The following is a 13,190-nucleotide window of genomic DNA, read 5'->3' on the forward strand; positions in this document are numbered from 1 at the left end:
TTCAAAGTTTTGAACACGCAACCAATAGGTTGCAATAGCTAGTACTAACTTAACCATTGTGCCAAGACTCGTCCACTAAAGGGGGAAATTTTTACACAAAATCAAAACTAGAATTAACATATTTATTTACTCTCAATTTACAGGATACATTGCAATATTTATCATTGCTTCATATTAAGTCACCTAGACACCACCATTTGGACTTATTCAGTGGCGGCCAAAACTTGAAGTCCTATAATATATCACCTCATACCGACATCAATAAAAGAAGAATAAGTAGGGGACCACGAAAAGGAAGAAGAAGAAGTGGATGAAGACGAAAGAGGGGACGATGGATATGAAGATGAAGAAGAGGAAGTTGAAGAAGGGAGATTATTTGGTGGCCTTCGAATCAGAAACGGCACAATATCCTCTAGCAATCCTTGTGGGCTCACTTCTGCACCAACAAACATGTGCTCAGTTCCACTCGTGAGAGGGCTTGATGGAATGGGCCCTTCTTCCTGGGCTTGTGTTTCTTGGACTACTTGGGTAAAAGGATGTTGGGCTTCTAGAATGGGCCTTTTGGGCTTCTTGACAGGTGGGTAAGAAGCATTGTTAGGTTGTTGAGATGGGAATATGTGTGAGAAGGCAAAGTGGAGGTGGAGGCCTTCGTAGGTGACAAGGAACGTGTCGGGTTCATCACTTGACTTCTCCACATGCTTCTTTGCGCTGCACCTTGGGTTCGTGCACCTGTAATAACTCCTGCTTCCCCCATTCATTCATTCATTCATTAAAACCAAACATGAAAACCACATTATTACACGGTGAATGCATTAACTATTGTATTAGAAATCTGTTTTTAAGAAACCAGGAAATTGTAACGATCCTCTCCAGTAATGATTGGGGAGTTCTCTCCATCAAGCCCAAGCTTCCTCTCTATTTTCTCTCACAGGAATTCTCCAGTGACTGGAGAGAAGCCGAAGCCCCATGTATGTTCTTCTGCTATATGCAATTGTAAGGACATATTCCCACAGCCTTGTTGCGACTTACACGGTTGCAACTAAATGGTGGATGTGCTTTGGTTGGGGCCAATCATGTTGCTTTAAAGATAACATATGGGAGGATGCAATTTTCATCCTCCCATACAGTTAAGGTAATACATGGCAAACAAGGAGCAGAGTTTTCTCAAAATTTTTGGTCAAACTCAAAGGATTAGTCATATTTCCAGATCAACTTTTGATCATTTCTCTCATCAAAAAAACAAAAAAAAAAAAAAATTTCATCATTTCATAGTGAGAGGACAGATATCTCATCCTCCCTACGGTCCTATATACTCCTGTTAATGTTCCCAGAAACTTAATGCTCTTGGAATTTGTAGACATATGACCATGGCCATTCTTAAGTCCAGAAATTAGAACTTCAATGCCAGCAGCTACTCACTGCAAGAACTTATGGGTATGGAGGAAAAATAATCCAATTTGTCAATATGCAATAAATACTTCCCTTTTTCCTGGGATGGGTGCGTTGGATTTCTCTAATTTATGACAACTATTTTTTTTTTTTTAAAATAATAAAGGAAATTGTAGAACAAATCAAAAGTTTTTTGGGGGAATTTCAGAGATTTCAGTAATCACTTGGGAATTGCCAAGGAAGCTAATACAGATAACAGAGGAAATTTTACCTGGGAAACGGGTTGTTCTTGATGGATTTCTGCCCGTATTTCCTCCATTTATAACCATCGTCTGTCATTCCATTCCCACTTCCCTTAATTTTCAGAGTATACTTATTATCAATCTTATTCAACTCCTTATCTAACATCGAACTTCTGCAACAGGGTATAAGAATTTCAAATTTCTTAGAGAAAACGATTGGAAAAGAAAGAACAATAGACAGTAAAATCTGGTTGAAAGCCCATCTCATTCCATACCTGGCTTGTGAGATGGAATGGTTGTTGCTGCTGTTGGATTCATGAACTGCGTTTGTGAAAGATAATGCATCCACAGTAGCTTCAATGGTTGTGGGTCTGTCTCTGGAATAGATTGTTGAGACCAGGTTGTTGATCATTGGCTCTGGTGAGGAAGCAGGTTCTGGTTCAATGACTTGGGGCAATACAAAGAAAGGGAATTCATCATCAAGAAGCGATCTTAAGAGCTCATCACCAAACCCAGATGATCCATTACCACTTAATTCCTCCATTTCTGCTGTCATCGGATCACAATTTAATAGTGCATTAGAAGAAACAGAGAATGAAAAAGGGGAAGAAGCAGGAGAAGAATTGATGACCATACTGTGTATGAGAGATATGCTTATGAAAGAGCAGAGGAGGGGAGAGTGGAGCAGATAAAGAGGAGCTAGTACTAAATAGGGATGTTTACGGGTTCACTCTAAACTAAAAAGAAAGAAAGAGTTGGAAAGTTATGACATTGGAAGAGGGAGAGATGAGGCATCTTTTCTCTAAACTTTTTTTCTGCAATTTCCACTTAAAGATTGTTGTAACTTATAAGAGTTCCACACCTTACAAAAATTACTTTCTTACTGAAACTACCTGCAGTGAATCATCTTATTATCTTCTTCTGCAATTTCATTTATTAATTGAACAAAAGATTTATTAAATCTCCTCCTCTTTTTTGATCTTCTAGCTAGTGGGGAGAGATAGTTAAGGTAGACCAAAACCACAGAACCCGTGACCCCATTCAACTAGAGTTAACAAATATTAGTTTTCTTTGAAATTGACTTTTCGTTTAATATTTGTTCTTTGGCTCTATCTGAATATCACTATTAGAAGAAGTAGAACATTGGAGAAGGCCATAAGAGGATAAATTAGTGATGGGCACATGAGTAAATATTTGTTTCTTAGCAGATTAGAAGGAAGTAACAACAAACCAAACAGGGATCAATGGACCCTTATGTCAACTCTTAAAATTACCATCTATTTCACAGTCACTTTCTTAATTTGCCAATGGTAGAAGAGGAATCAATTGAATGATAACTACACACATTACATTACCATTGCAAACACTTAGCATTTTCATGACTTCCACCCATACCTTTTTATATGCTTTCTTTCTCTTTCAAAAGCATTCAATCAGGAAAGGAGGTTACTCCAATCCTAGAATGGCCAAAATCTGAACTTGTGGACTTCCCCAACCATTCATTCTTTTTCCAGAATCTGTTTGATACCCTAATTATAGATTTGTATTAATTATCTCAATATTCATTCATGAATCATATTTTCATTTTCTTCTCCAAATTTAGAACCACAAAGAAAATAGCTTCATTCTCTTGTACTTTCTCTTTTGGGGAGAATTACTATACATATTTTCAAGGCTTATATGAATTTTTTGTTTTTTGGGTTCCCATTTAGAAATATTATCCATTATTTACACCTTAAGAGCCTGCTCTAAAGCCCCTAAGCATGATTTAGGGTGGGCAAGAATTCTAGTAATACCCATGATGACATCAACAGTAGAAGATTGAGATTGACTTGAAAAGAGTCAATAAAAAAACCAACTAAGACATTGACAATTGCTGGGTTGCAGTTGGTGGAGCTACTCTACTCCATTAGCATTACGTGTCTCTCTGTCTCTCTCTTTCTCACTCTCAACTACTGTAAAGTGTAAAGATACGATCTTCCTTGTTGGGAGATTTTAAGTCATAAGAAAGCTTAAATTCTTTAGAAAAGTTTCTGTAAATTCATACTCTGTACTCTGTAGTTACAAGTTATAACGTCAGCTTCTGTTCTAAATGATTTGAATGGCTATAATAGTGAAGCCTCGAAGTGAGGGAAGGTATGGTTTTAAGTGGTTTGACTTGCGAGTCCAAACAAAGTTTAGGGCTTCCTACCCTTGCAAAGGGACAAGGGGTTGACTGCCAGAGCGGTTGAGTTTAGCAGTTAGCGAACAAAAGAGACGGAGAGAGAAAGTGGGCACAGGTGGAGGCACCGAAGCCTCGTCCTACGTTTGGTTATGTTATCAAAAGTCAAAGCTAGAGTGGGGTCCAATTCTTTAATTAAGGGAGGAAATGGACAAGTGCCACGTGTTTGTCTCGTGTTGGTGTTTCACGTGCAGTGCATGGGGGTTGGTCCGAGCTGTCTGTGTTAGCCCAATAGACCAAAAGGGAAGTGACGGACTAACTAACCCACGGTCTTGGTGAAAGGGTCGGCAAGACAAAATAGCAGCTTAGGCCCATGGGCCCATTGGGCCCATGGTATGCAATTTCGAAAGGGAAGTAACTAATAAGGAACTGTCATCATCACCCAGTCTATGACATCTAAAGATTTTCTCCTTCACAGTAAGGCCTAATCCTAATCTGGCCTATCGCTCGTCACATCAAAATGCTTAGCTTTATCTTCTTGAGAAAATGTTTTCTCTGATGCTAAGGTCATAGGTATCGGTATCAGTATCAGTATCGGTATTGGTTTCGGTATCAATATTTATATTGGTCAACATTTATGTCGATATCAAGACTGATACGATATGGATGGACCCGTATCAGCCTATATCAGACATAAATTTAAAAACAAATCAACTTTTTGGTCGATACTCTCGATCCACATTGATATCGTATTAGTATTAGGTGTTGGTGATGCCAATAAGATACTGATACCTTGATCTATGCTCTGATAGTTTTTTTTTTTTTTTTTTGTCCCTCCTGAATTGTGTAAACAAGAGTGCTCTAACATCTTGAAATGGACCAAGTTTTCCTTTCTATCCCAAGATGAAGAGAGAATCTATTAATCCACATGTGCTATGGTTGGATGTGACTCAAAAGGGATATTTTGGACCTTCGACAAGAGGGGAGATAATGATAAGATCACATGATGGGTCATTATTCCACGATTTGATACTAGAGTCACAGAAATCATGGATGAAGAGCTTCTCTCTTCACCAAAACTGAAGGAAATCTTTCACGCCTTGAGATCATAGTTGAAAATCTAGGTTTTTCGATTTGACTTGCTCTTTTGAAAACCTGGTGATTCTAACAACTCAAACTGGTCAGGTCGAGTCATTTTTTTCCTTATATTTTTTTAATATATTCCTTCTCCTTCTCCGAGGGAGGAATGAATGAGGATATGATTTATTCACAGGTGAGAAGAAAAAGAGGGGCTAATATTGAAGATAATGAACAAAAATTCTAAGATTTTTTTAGTTGTAGACCTAACTTATGTTCTATAAATAGTATATGACCCAATAAAAAGAAGAAAAAAACCTATACTTAGGTGATTTTCATATGATTCAGGCAAAAATACCGAATAAATGAAAACTCAAACTAACTCAAGACTTGATCTAGTCATTTCTTAAACCTGGATGAGTTTTCATGATTCTTGATCATGTTTCATGTTTTGTTTACTGACCTCGTGTAACACATCCGAATCAAAACCTGATTTCCCAACTATGCTTGAGATACTCAACTTATTTTGCTTCCTTACCAAAAAAACAAAAAACAAAGAACCTTATTTTGTTTAAAAGAGATAAAGATCTTTGAGAAAACAAGCTCTGACAGGAGAGAACCATTAAGCAATAAATTGAAATGTGACTTTCTAAGAAAACCCTGTCTCTCCAATGGCGAGAATGATTTTTTCCGTGATACAGGGCAAAATGTTAGGTGAAAAAAATATGTTTTTTAAGGTAAAAAAGCCATTTACCAATCTTTATCTCCTTCTATTCCACAAGTGCAGAAATTTGATTTCCAACTGCTCTACAATTCGTCTCTCCATCTCATGGTTTGTGCCTTTGAGGTATTGGTATTGGACCCGTCGTATCTTTCAATTTGATATTGATTTTTATATATTTTTTTTTATTTTTTAATCTTAATACCACATGTCACTATCCTATTGGCCGTACCATTGATCCTTGATCGATACTGTTCTGATACTGATCACTAAATCCGTGCTAATCTTCTTCAATTAATTTTTTTTAATACTTATATTGTGCTGCTAGTGTTGGTAATGGGATTATACCATTCACAAAATTAAACACTAAATTTACCTGCATAAGCTGGAATTTTTCGTTTTAACTACCTTGTTGATGAATACTCTCTGTTAACCCATTACCCTAGTTTTGGATAAATCAACCATAGAGGAGTCTATAGGGATAAAAGCAAAACTATGATGTTGTTGTAAATGTAAAGATTAATATTTTTTTTTTTCATTGGTGGTGAATAAAGAATTCCTTCTCCATTGGTGATGTGACCCCATGATTGAAATCTTGCATCATCATTACACCCCCTAACCCTTTAGTTTGAAGTCGAAATTAGCTCCCCACTGTCATATTACTTGTAACTTTGATGATGATGTTGTTGTAAAAATAAGGATCAAATTTTTTCCTTCACTGGTCGTGAACGAAGAATTCCTTGTCCACTGGTGATGTGACCCATGATTAGAGACTTGCATCATTATTACACCCCTACCCTTTTGTACAAAGTCAAAATTATCTCTCTAATGCAATCCAACGGTACCCTTGGCCATGGTGAAGAAATTCACTGTGGGTGAAATGAAACTTGGTCCTAAAAGCAACGAAGAGTTTTTCTTTTTGTGAGGATAACTAAGAGTGACGCATGGGTTGATGCATGCACGTTTACTCTGGGATTAGTTTTTTGTCTGTAAGAATTAGGATCCCTCAACATAAATGATTCCCGCTCCCCCACCAGTTCAGTTATTTGGATGGATTTCTTGATTTGTCTAGAGATATAAAAAATTGAATTTGAATCGAATATAACATTACTTATACTTGGATTAGTATTCACATCCGATTTAATTTTCGAATGGATTCATATACTTTTTAGAAATCAATTTTTCGAATATGGATACTCCTAAATGACTATCAATACGAATTAAATATAGATTTTTGACCATCCATTTACACCCTAGACTTGTTGGTTCAACCAAGTAGATTGAAAAAGCATCAAGTCTACTCAGTAGATAGCCTAAGCCAACTTTAGTATGAGGAGTTTTAAGGACCTAAAATGCAATTTCTATTTATGGGAGGTGGGGGGGGGAGTAAGGAGGGGTCATTTTATAAGGGAGAGGAGAGAGAGACAGCAACAGACACAGGACCGTAGGCGTGGGAGCTACGCTCCCGGATAGGAAACGATTACTTTGGAATTAGTGTTTTAAGGGGAAAAAAATCGTTTTGTTGGACCAACAACCGAGCACCACCATTAAGTTGTAGGGTATCAATTGGACTGGAGCAGGACTAAATACATATAGAATTAAAGGTTAAACGGATTCCATGGGGAGTTTTCAAAACCATGTCGTTCACAGAGTCTAGGTGGAGCAAAAGAGGCACATTACTAGTTCATCGACTGGTGATCCCACGTTAGTGCCCTCGAATTGGTGCAGTTGTGCAGCCGCCCATGTTGAAATTCATGTTTTTGAGTTAAAAAATTGGAGCTAAAGACTAAAGTTCAGATGAGCCAGGCGAGTAGGAGATGACCATGGTTGCGGTGATGAGGCTCACACACAAGGCAGCACAGCACGCATTCTAATTTTATAATCCCTTTTTTTTTTCAATTGCATGAAACCCCAATTCCTAACTGAGACTGTGAAGACTGCTCTGAGTCTCAGAGGCAAAGACTCTCTTCATCAGAACCCATCCATGAGACATAACTCCTCCCATCCATGACACATAACTCTTCCCATCCATGTGTCTTTTCCTCCTGCATCATATAGTCTCTATTTTGCATCCTTCACTTGCACAGCAGCTGCTACTTATTTTCATTTATAGCTTTTAACAGTTTAGAGGACGAAGAAGATCGCTGATTAAAGCAGTGGGCAGCTTTGTTTATTGTTGCAGATGGATGAAGATATTATCGGGACCTCAAATTCGACTATTGTTAACAGGTTTGATTTATAAAACACTGGCTTTCTTTCCATTCCCTTTTTTTGTCTCAAAATTTTGTTTTACAAGTCTATGATTAGTCCTTTCGTTTTGGTTTCTTTCACCTACCAAATAATACTTGATATCATTGAAACTGAAACTGTTTTTCGTTTCAGACATCTTTTACCCCATAAGCTCGATTAGGGGTTAACTGAGCAGTGATCTACCTGATTTCTTGCTGTGTTCTTCGGAGACAGATTAACCAGAAAGTCTTTACCTGTTTGTTTATTTATTTAGTCACACTTGCTGTAATTTGCTATCTTACGGTTGATAATTCACCGACATTATTTCTAGCTTCCATGACTACAAGGTAACCCAAGCCACAGTTTTTAATTTGAACAAGAAAAGGAAGTTGGAAAATGATCAGTTATGCGTTCCCCAATCAAAGTATAAGTTTGGGTGCAAAAGGTCTGGTTGTGAAAATGAACAACCAATAGAAGAAGAATCAGATGGAAACGAGATGAGGAAGGGAAAAAGAGTAGCAGAGCTTGATGAGAATGAGAACACGCTTGAACCCGAATATCCCTCACCGACGTTCACCTATATGCAATCCTGCACATCGTCAGGTAGCTGTAGCAGCAACAGTATGAAGGAAACACTCCATTACAGCAGAATCATTAATAAGGAACCTAATAATGTCTATAGAGAGGACCAAGAGATTGTCACTGGAGTTGCAGAATTCAATCGTTCTAACGTTATGGGTCGATTGCAGTTCGGCAAAAAAGCTCAACTCTTAGAAGACCAGCTCGAACAATTTGAAGAATATGCCAAGGAACTTGATGACATGATAATCTGCTCCAAAGGACCATCGGAAACAGATCATTTCATGCTATCTTCTGGAAAATGGTGCATCAACCAAGGTTAGATATCCTTCATGAAAAAGAAAAATTAAAGAATTTTCAGATAGAAGAGAACCTTATTATCCGGACAAATCAAAGAATTGCTGCTGCATTTCATCATGATCCGGTAATTTTCATGGGGTTGCCATCTTATTACCACGACCCATGTTGAGATGTTGGGAGTTGTAGAGTTATAGGCCCACATCAATTTGTTCAAGTCTTCAATGCGTTCACATAGTTGAGGACCAAGCTGCACCTAATGCGTTCAGGTTTTGGTTTAGATCCTCCAACATGGTTTCGAAGCTCAACTGCCTTTGTTATCCTCCTTAAGTTGTCTAACTAAGTATAGAGTTAGTTAGGTATGCTGATGGAGTGTTCAGATGTCGGGAGTTATAGAGTTATAATATCTTTTGGTGAAAATAGAGTTATAGTTTTTATATACATAATGGAGAGTGTTGAGATGTTAGATTATAGGGTTATAATCCCAAATTGATTTGTTTGAGTCCTTGGTGCTTTCGTATACTTGAAGAGCTATCTCCACTTAATGCCTTAAGGTATACAATTTACTGTCCATCCTTATTTTCTTTCTTTCTTTTTTTTGGTTCCAAGTACTTGAAAATTTCACTTGTCTTTCACCTATTTGGATGCAGAGGAACAAGAAGAGCCTAGGGGACCAACCATTGATCAAGAATTTGAGCAGTATTTTTCAACATTACTGCTTTAAAAGGAATAAAATGTGTTCGAACCATTTGTGTAAGATGTACATATTGCTAAACAACAACTATTTTGATCATGTATTTTCAATTTAAACCAGGTAAACGACATGATTCAATATAAAAATTTGGTGTCAATAGCCTTATTTGACTTGCCTTTTCCCTACCCTGACCATCCTTGGCATCCAGCTTGGCCTGAATACGACAAGTAGCAACAGCAGCCTTGGCCTCTTCTTCTCTTCCTCCTTGATCGCTGCAGCCACCTACCTCTGCTTCTTCAGTGCCCTGAATTGAAGTCAAATAGGTGTCGATGAAAGATCCAGTAGGTCTGGGTAACTGAAATTTGAAATTAGTGGAACATTGGGAAAACTCACGCCTCCCCCTTCTCATCTGAAAACCCTTTCGTAGCCTGCAGGCCACTAGCTCAACTTCGAAAACAAGTGGCTGTATTCCATAGATATAACACGCTCCTCAGTATTAGAAATGGGGGAGGGGAATAGGAGGGTTGGGGGATGAGAACAACAGAACGTTTCCTATCATGGAAGGTAACTACCCACTAAAGCCGCTTGGAAATGGGAACTGAATCACACACCCTACTTGATCAGGTTGAAGCAGAAACTATAAACCAGTCCCCAAACAAATTATGTGCCTGGCAAGTCAAGCGCATGCACATGGGGAGAGCCAAACACAGTGTCCTAGACAGCTAGACATCTCATATTTAGGCTATGTTATGTTGTGCGAGAATGCACATTCCCACTCTGAGCAGGCAAAACGCATTTTAACTGAGAATGAGAATATTGTTTGGACTTTGGATACATATTTGGTTAAAATGCATTATTGATTTTAGAATATGTATCTCTTATAAGGATTCAAAAACCTATAGATGAAATCCATTTTGGCCATTTCATCATCCGGGAATTCTGAAGCTTTTACTGAAAAGAGAAACATGTCTGGTCCGGAGACATGATTCTTTTTTTTCCGGAACTTGTCTGGGACCCGGGACAGTCCCTAAGATTTATTAGAATGATCAAAAAAGAACAAATACAAGAGGGGGGGACATGCCCGCCTTACCCCTAGCCCGAAAGAACTAAGAACTTCTAAATTGGCTCTCGAATGCTCAAGCAAGAGCTAAAACCCTCCCCTACAAAACATTATTCTGCTGACAAAAAAAAACAGCAAAGTTAATGGGTGTTTGCTACCGTTAAACCTAAAAGCTCGAAATATTAGGGAAGGGCAACGGCAATGTCAATACACCCCCACACGTGCCGACAAAAATCCCATGGTCTTTGCACATGGAGCTCATGCGGCATTTCCCAGGAGTAGAACTCTCAACCTCCCTGCTCTGATACCATGTTCACTACCATTTCACCTAAAAGCTCAAACTATTAGGGAAGGGCAACGTCTTCTCTTCTCTCCTTTGTTGCTATCAAAGCTACAAGAGTCCAAACACCTGCTTACTTGTTTTCTCTCTATCTACTTCCTCCTCCATTGTTTCAAGGCCTCTTCATGCTCATTTTTATAGTTATTCCATTGTGAAAGGTAAGCCCTGTAAAATACCCCATCTCCTATGTTTTGGATTTGCTGCAACGGTCATTTTTCTCCACGAATTGTAGAATTTGCAGTAATGGTTCTGCCTCTTGTATGGTTGGTTCTTCTCTGCTACTCCTCTGTGTTTGTGGTCTCTTTGAGTGATGAAGGTTTTGCTCTTTTGTCACTCAAAAGGTCGGTTAGTGCTGACCTTGAAAGGTCCTTGAATAACTGAAACTCCTCTTATGATAATCCATGTTAATGGAACGAGATTACATGTAGAGAAGGTAAGGTTGTTTCTATTAGAATACCCAAGAAGAAGCTTGTCAGGTTTCTTCCTTCTGCTCTTGAATCTATCATTGTGCTTCGAAAGTTGTAATTGAGCTTTGATTTCTTGGCAGAGATATAGACAGAAGAGGCCAGACGAGGAGAAGCAGGTTTTGGAGCCATTCAGACAGAGAAAATTGATGAAGAGAGAAGAAGCGAGAGAAAAAGGAGATGCAGATCTCTGAGGTACTCAGACAAAGAAAAGAGGGTCAAAGAGGTTCATGAGAGGGAAAAGGGAGACGAAGGAGAGGCAAGAGGTCATCTCCACAAGAATGAAGGTCTGAAAAGAGTTGAAACGATGGTACATTGACTTAAAAAGGGCAACAGACATGCAGGGTGAGCAAGAAAGAGAACGCAGAATGGACTAGAGACTGCGTTCTAGAATGGACTGCATTTTAGGATCCAAAAATGAAAATGCATACCAAAAGACATTTTTTATGTCTCAAAACATGTTCCCAACCTAGAATGCATACCAAACAGAGCTTTAGGAATGTAGGACTGCAATAGTATAGTCAAAGTAATGCCAAACAGAATCGCAATACAGAGAATAGATAACCACATTTAGAAGAAATCAAATACAACAAAATCAGATGGGTAGATGGGGCTAATAGTCAAATCGAGTTAAGTAAACATAGGACAGAATAGTTGCTGAAAATCTCAGATCAGTCTAATGGGCAGATCTGAAACTATGGACCAATCCTAGTTAAACTAGGAGAAGAGTAAAACTGTAACTTCACATTCCAGATTAGGGTTTAGAAGAGAAGAAAGTAATGATCAATCGATTATCAACAAATAACATAAGAATCCGCAATAACAATGTGCCTGAAATAATCAATCGATTCAATACTTTCAGATCAGGAACAAAGTACAGAATTTGAAAAACTGAAATAAGTCCTGATCAGCAGGTCTGATCTGTGCCAAACCTTAATCGAGTTCTTCTTTTAGGGTGAAGAACAATTGATCAAAATTAAGGCAAAATCTAATGGTTGAATTCTCCTAATTGACATTCATGCAAAAAAAAGTGTAGCGTATGATTCTCAACTAGAACATGAGTTGCAGAAAATTCAGAACTTGAACTTATTTGCTAATGGAAGGAAGAAGATGATAGAATAAGAATAAGTAAAGATTAACACCCGAGCTTCACACTGCAAGTTGGTTGGATGGATCAAACACCAACCAGTCTTGATCAAACACAATGTTTCTTCACCAATAGAGAAGAGGAGCAACAATAGCAGCAAACTTTGTTAATAAAATTTGTGTGCAATGCTAGCCTCCCTTACAAACTTATATAGAAAAACTGATTCCTATACTAAAAAAGAAATGCCTCACCTAATCCTTAATTAATAATGTAACCTAAACTGACTAGGAAACTGAAATAACAAAGAAATAAAGATAGTAACTGAACTAATCCCATGCCTCGCATAGGGGATCAAAGTAGCCCATTACAATGAAAACCCATGGGGTCAAAGGCCCAACATGTATAGAACCCAACTCAAGGCTTATTCCACTAAAATAAGCCCACTTTTGCAGATTTATCTGCATCACTTAGAATTCTGGCGGTGGAGGGCCAGTTAGGAGAGAAGGGGAAATCTAAGAGGGGTGGCTGGGGAAAGAGGAAACACTTGCACAAACATACTACACAGGCAGCAACCAAACTTCAATCCGTTCGCTTGTTTTGGTTAAAATTTGTATTTAAAAGGAAAAATAACAGACTCCTATTCTAACTCTAAAACTGAAACTGATATCGATCTCCTATGTTGCAAATAAAAGACATAAAAATAACTAAACTACTTCAAACCCTTAGCGAACCAAAAACCCAGGTTGGACCAGTTCTGTCTGGCTTTGGGTTTCCAAACTCGGTCATACTGATCCAACCAATCAAGTGCTACTGCATCATCTGGAGGTTTGACAATCAGAGAAAGCTAAAG

General features: G+C 38.2%; 2 protein-coding genes across 2 annotated transcripts; one reads left to right on the forward strand and one right to left on the reverse strand.

The window, feature by feature from the left end:
• Window positions 1-104: 104 nt before the first annotated feature.
• LOC122641502 (probable WRKY transcription factor 49) lies at window positions 105-2,421 on the reverse strand. Its single transcript, XM_043834762.1, has 3 exons — window positions 1,907-2,421; window positions 1,661-1,804; window positions 105-741 (listed from the first exon to the last, which is right to left on the reverse strand). Exons 1-3 carry the CDS (start codon window positions 2,263-2,265, stop codon window positions 243-245), a joined length of 1,002 nt encoding a protein of 333 aa, XP_043690697.1. The 5' UTR covers window positions 2,266-2,421; the 3' UTR covers window positions 105-242.
• A 5,297-nt stretch (window positions 2,422-7,718) lies between these two features.
• LOC122641436 (protein FAR-RED ELONGATED HYPOCOTYL 1-like) lies at window positions 7,719-9,551 on the forward strand. Its single transcript, XM_043834708.1, has 3 exons — window positions 7,719-7,819; window positions 8,151-8,716; window positions 9,346-9,551. Exons 1-3 carry the CDS (start codon window positions 7,773-7,775, stop codon window positions 9,417-9,419), a joined length of 687 nt encoding a protein of 228 aa, XP_043690643.1. The 5' UTR covers window positions 7,719-7,772; the 3' UTR covers window positions 9,420-9,551.
• Window positions 9,552-13,190: the final 3,639 nt, after the last annotated feature.

This window comes from Telopea speciosissima, chromosome 1 (genome assembly GCF_018873765.1).
Source record: "Telopea speciosissima isolate NSW1024214 ecotype Mountain lineage chromosome 1, Tspe_v1, whole genome shotgun sequence".
Lineage (NCBI taxonomy): Eukaryota > Viridiplantae > Streptophyta > Magnoliopsida > Proteales > Proteaceae > Telopea > Telopea speciosissima.

Coding starts and splice junctions, on each gene's coding strand:
- LOC122641436 (XM_043834708.1), top strand. CDS start 7,773: ATGGATGAAGATATTATCGGGACCTCAAATTCGACTATTGTTAACAG. Junction 7,820..8,150: donor AATTCGACTATTGTTAACAG/GTTTGATTTATA, acceptor CATTATTTCTAG/CTTCCATGACTACAAGGTAA. Junction 8,717..9,345: donor AAAATGGTGCATCAACCAAG/GTTAGATATCCT, acceptor ATTTGGATGCAG/AGGAACAAGAAGAGCCTAGG.
- LOC122641502 (XM_043834762.1), bottom strand. CDS start 2,265: ATGGTCATCAATTCTTCTCCTGCTTCTTCCCCTTTTTCATTCTCTGTT. Junction 1,805..1,906: donor CATTCCATCTCACAAGCCAG/GTATGGAATGAG, acceptor ACCCTGTTGCAG/AAGTTCGATGTTAGATAAGG. Junction 742..1,660: donor AAGAACAACCCGTTTCCCAG/GTAAAATTTCCT, acceptor TGGGGGAAGCAG/GAGTTATTACAGGTGCACGA.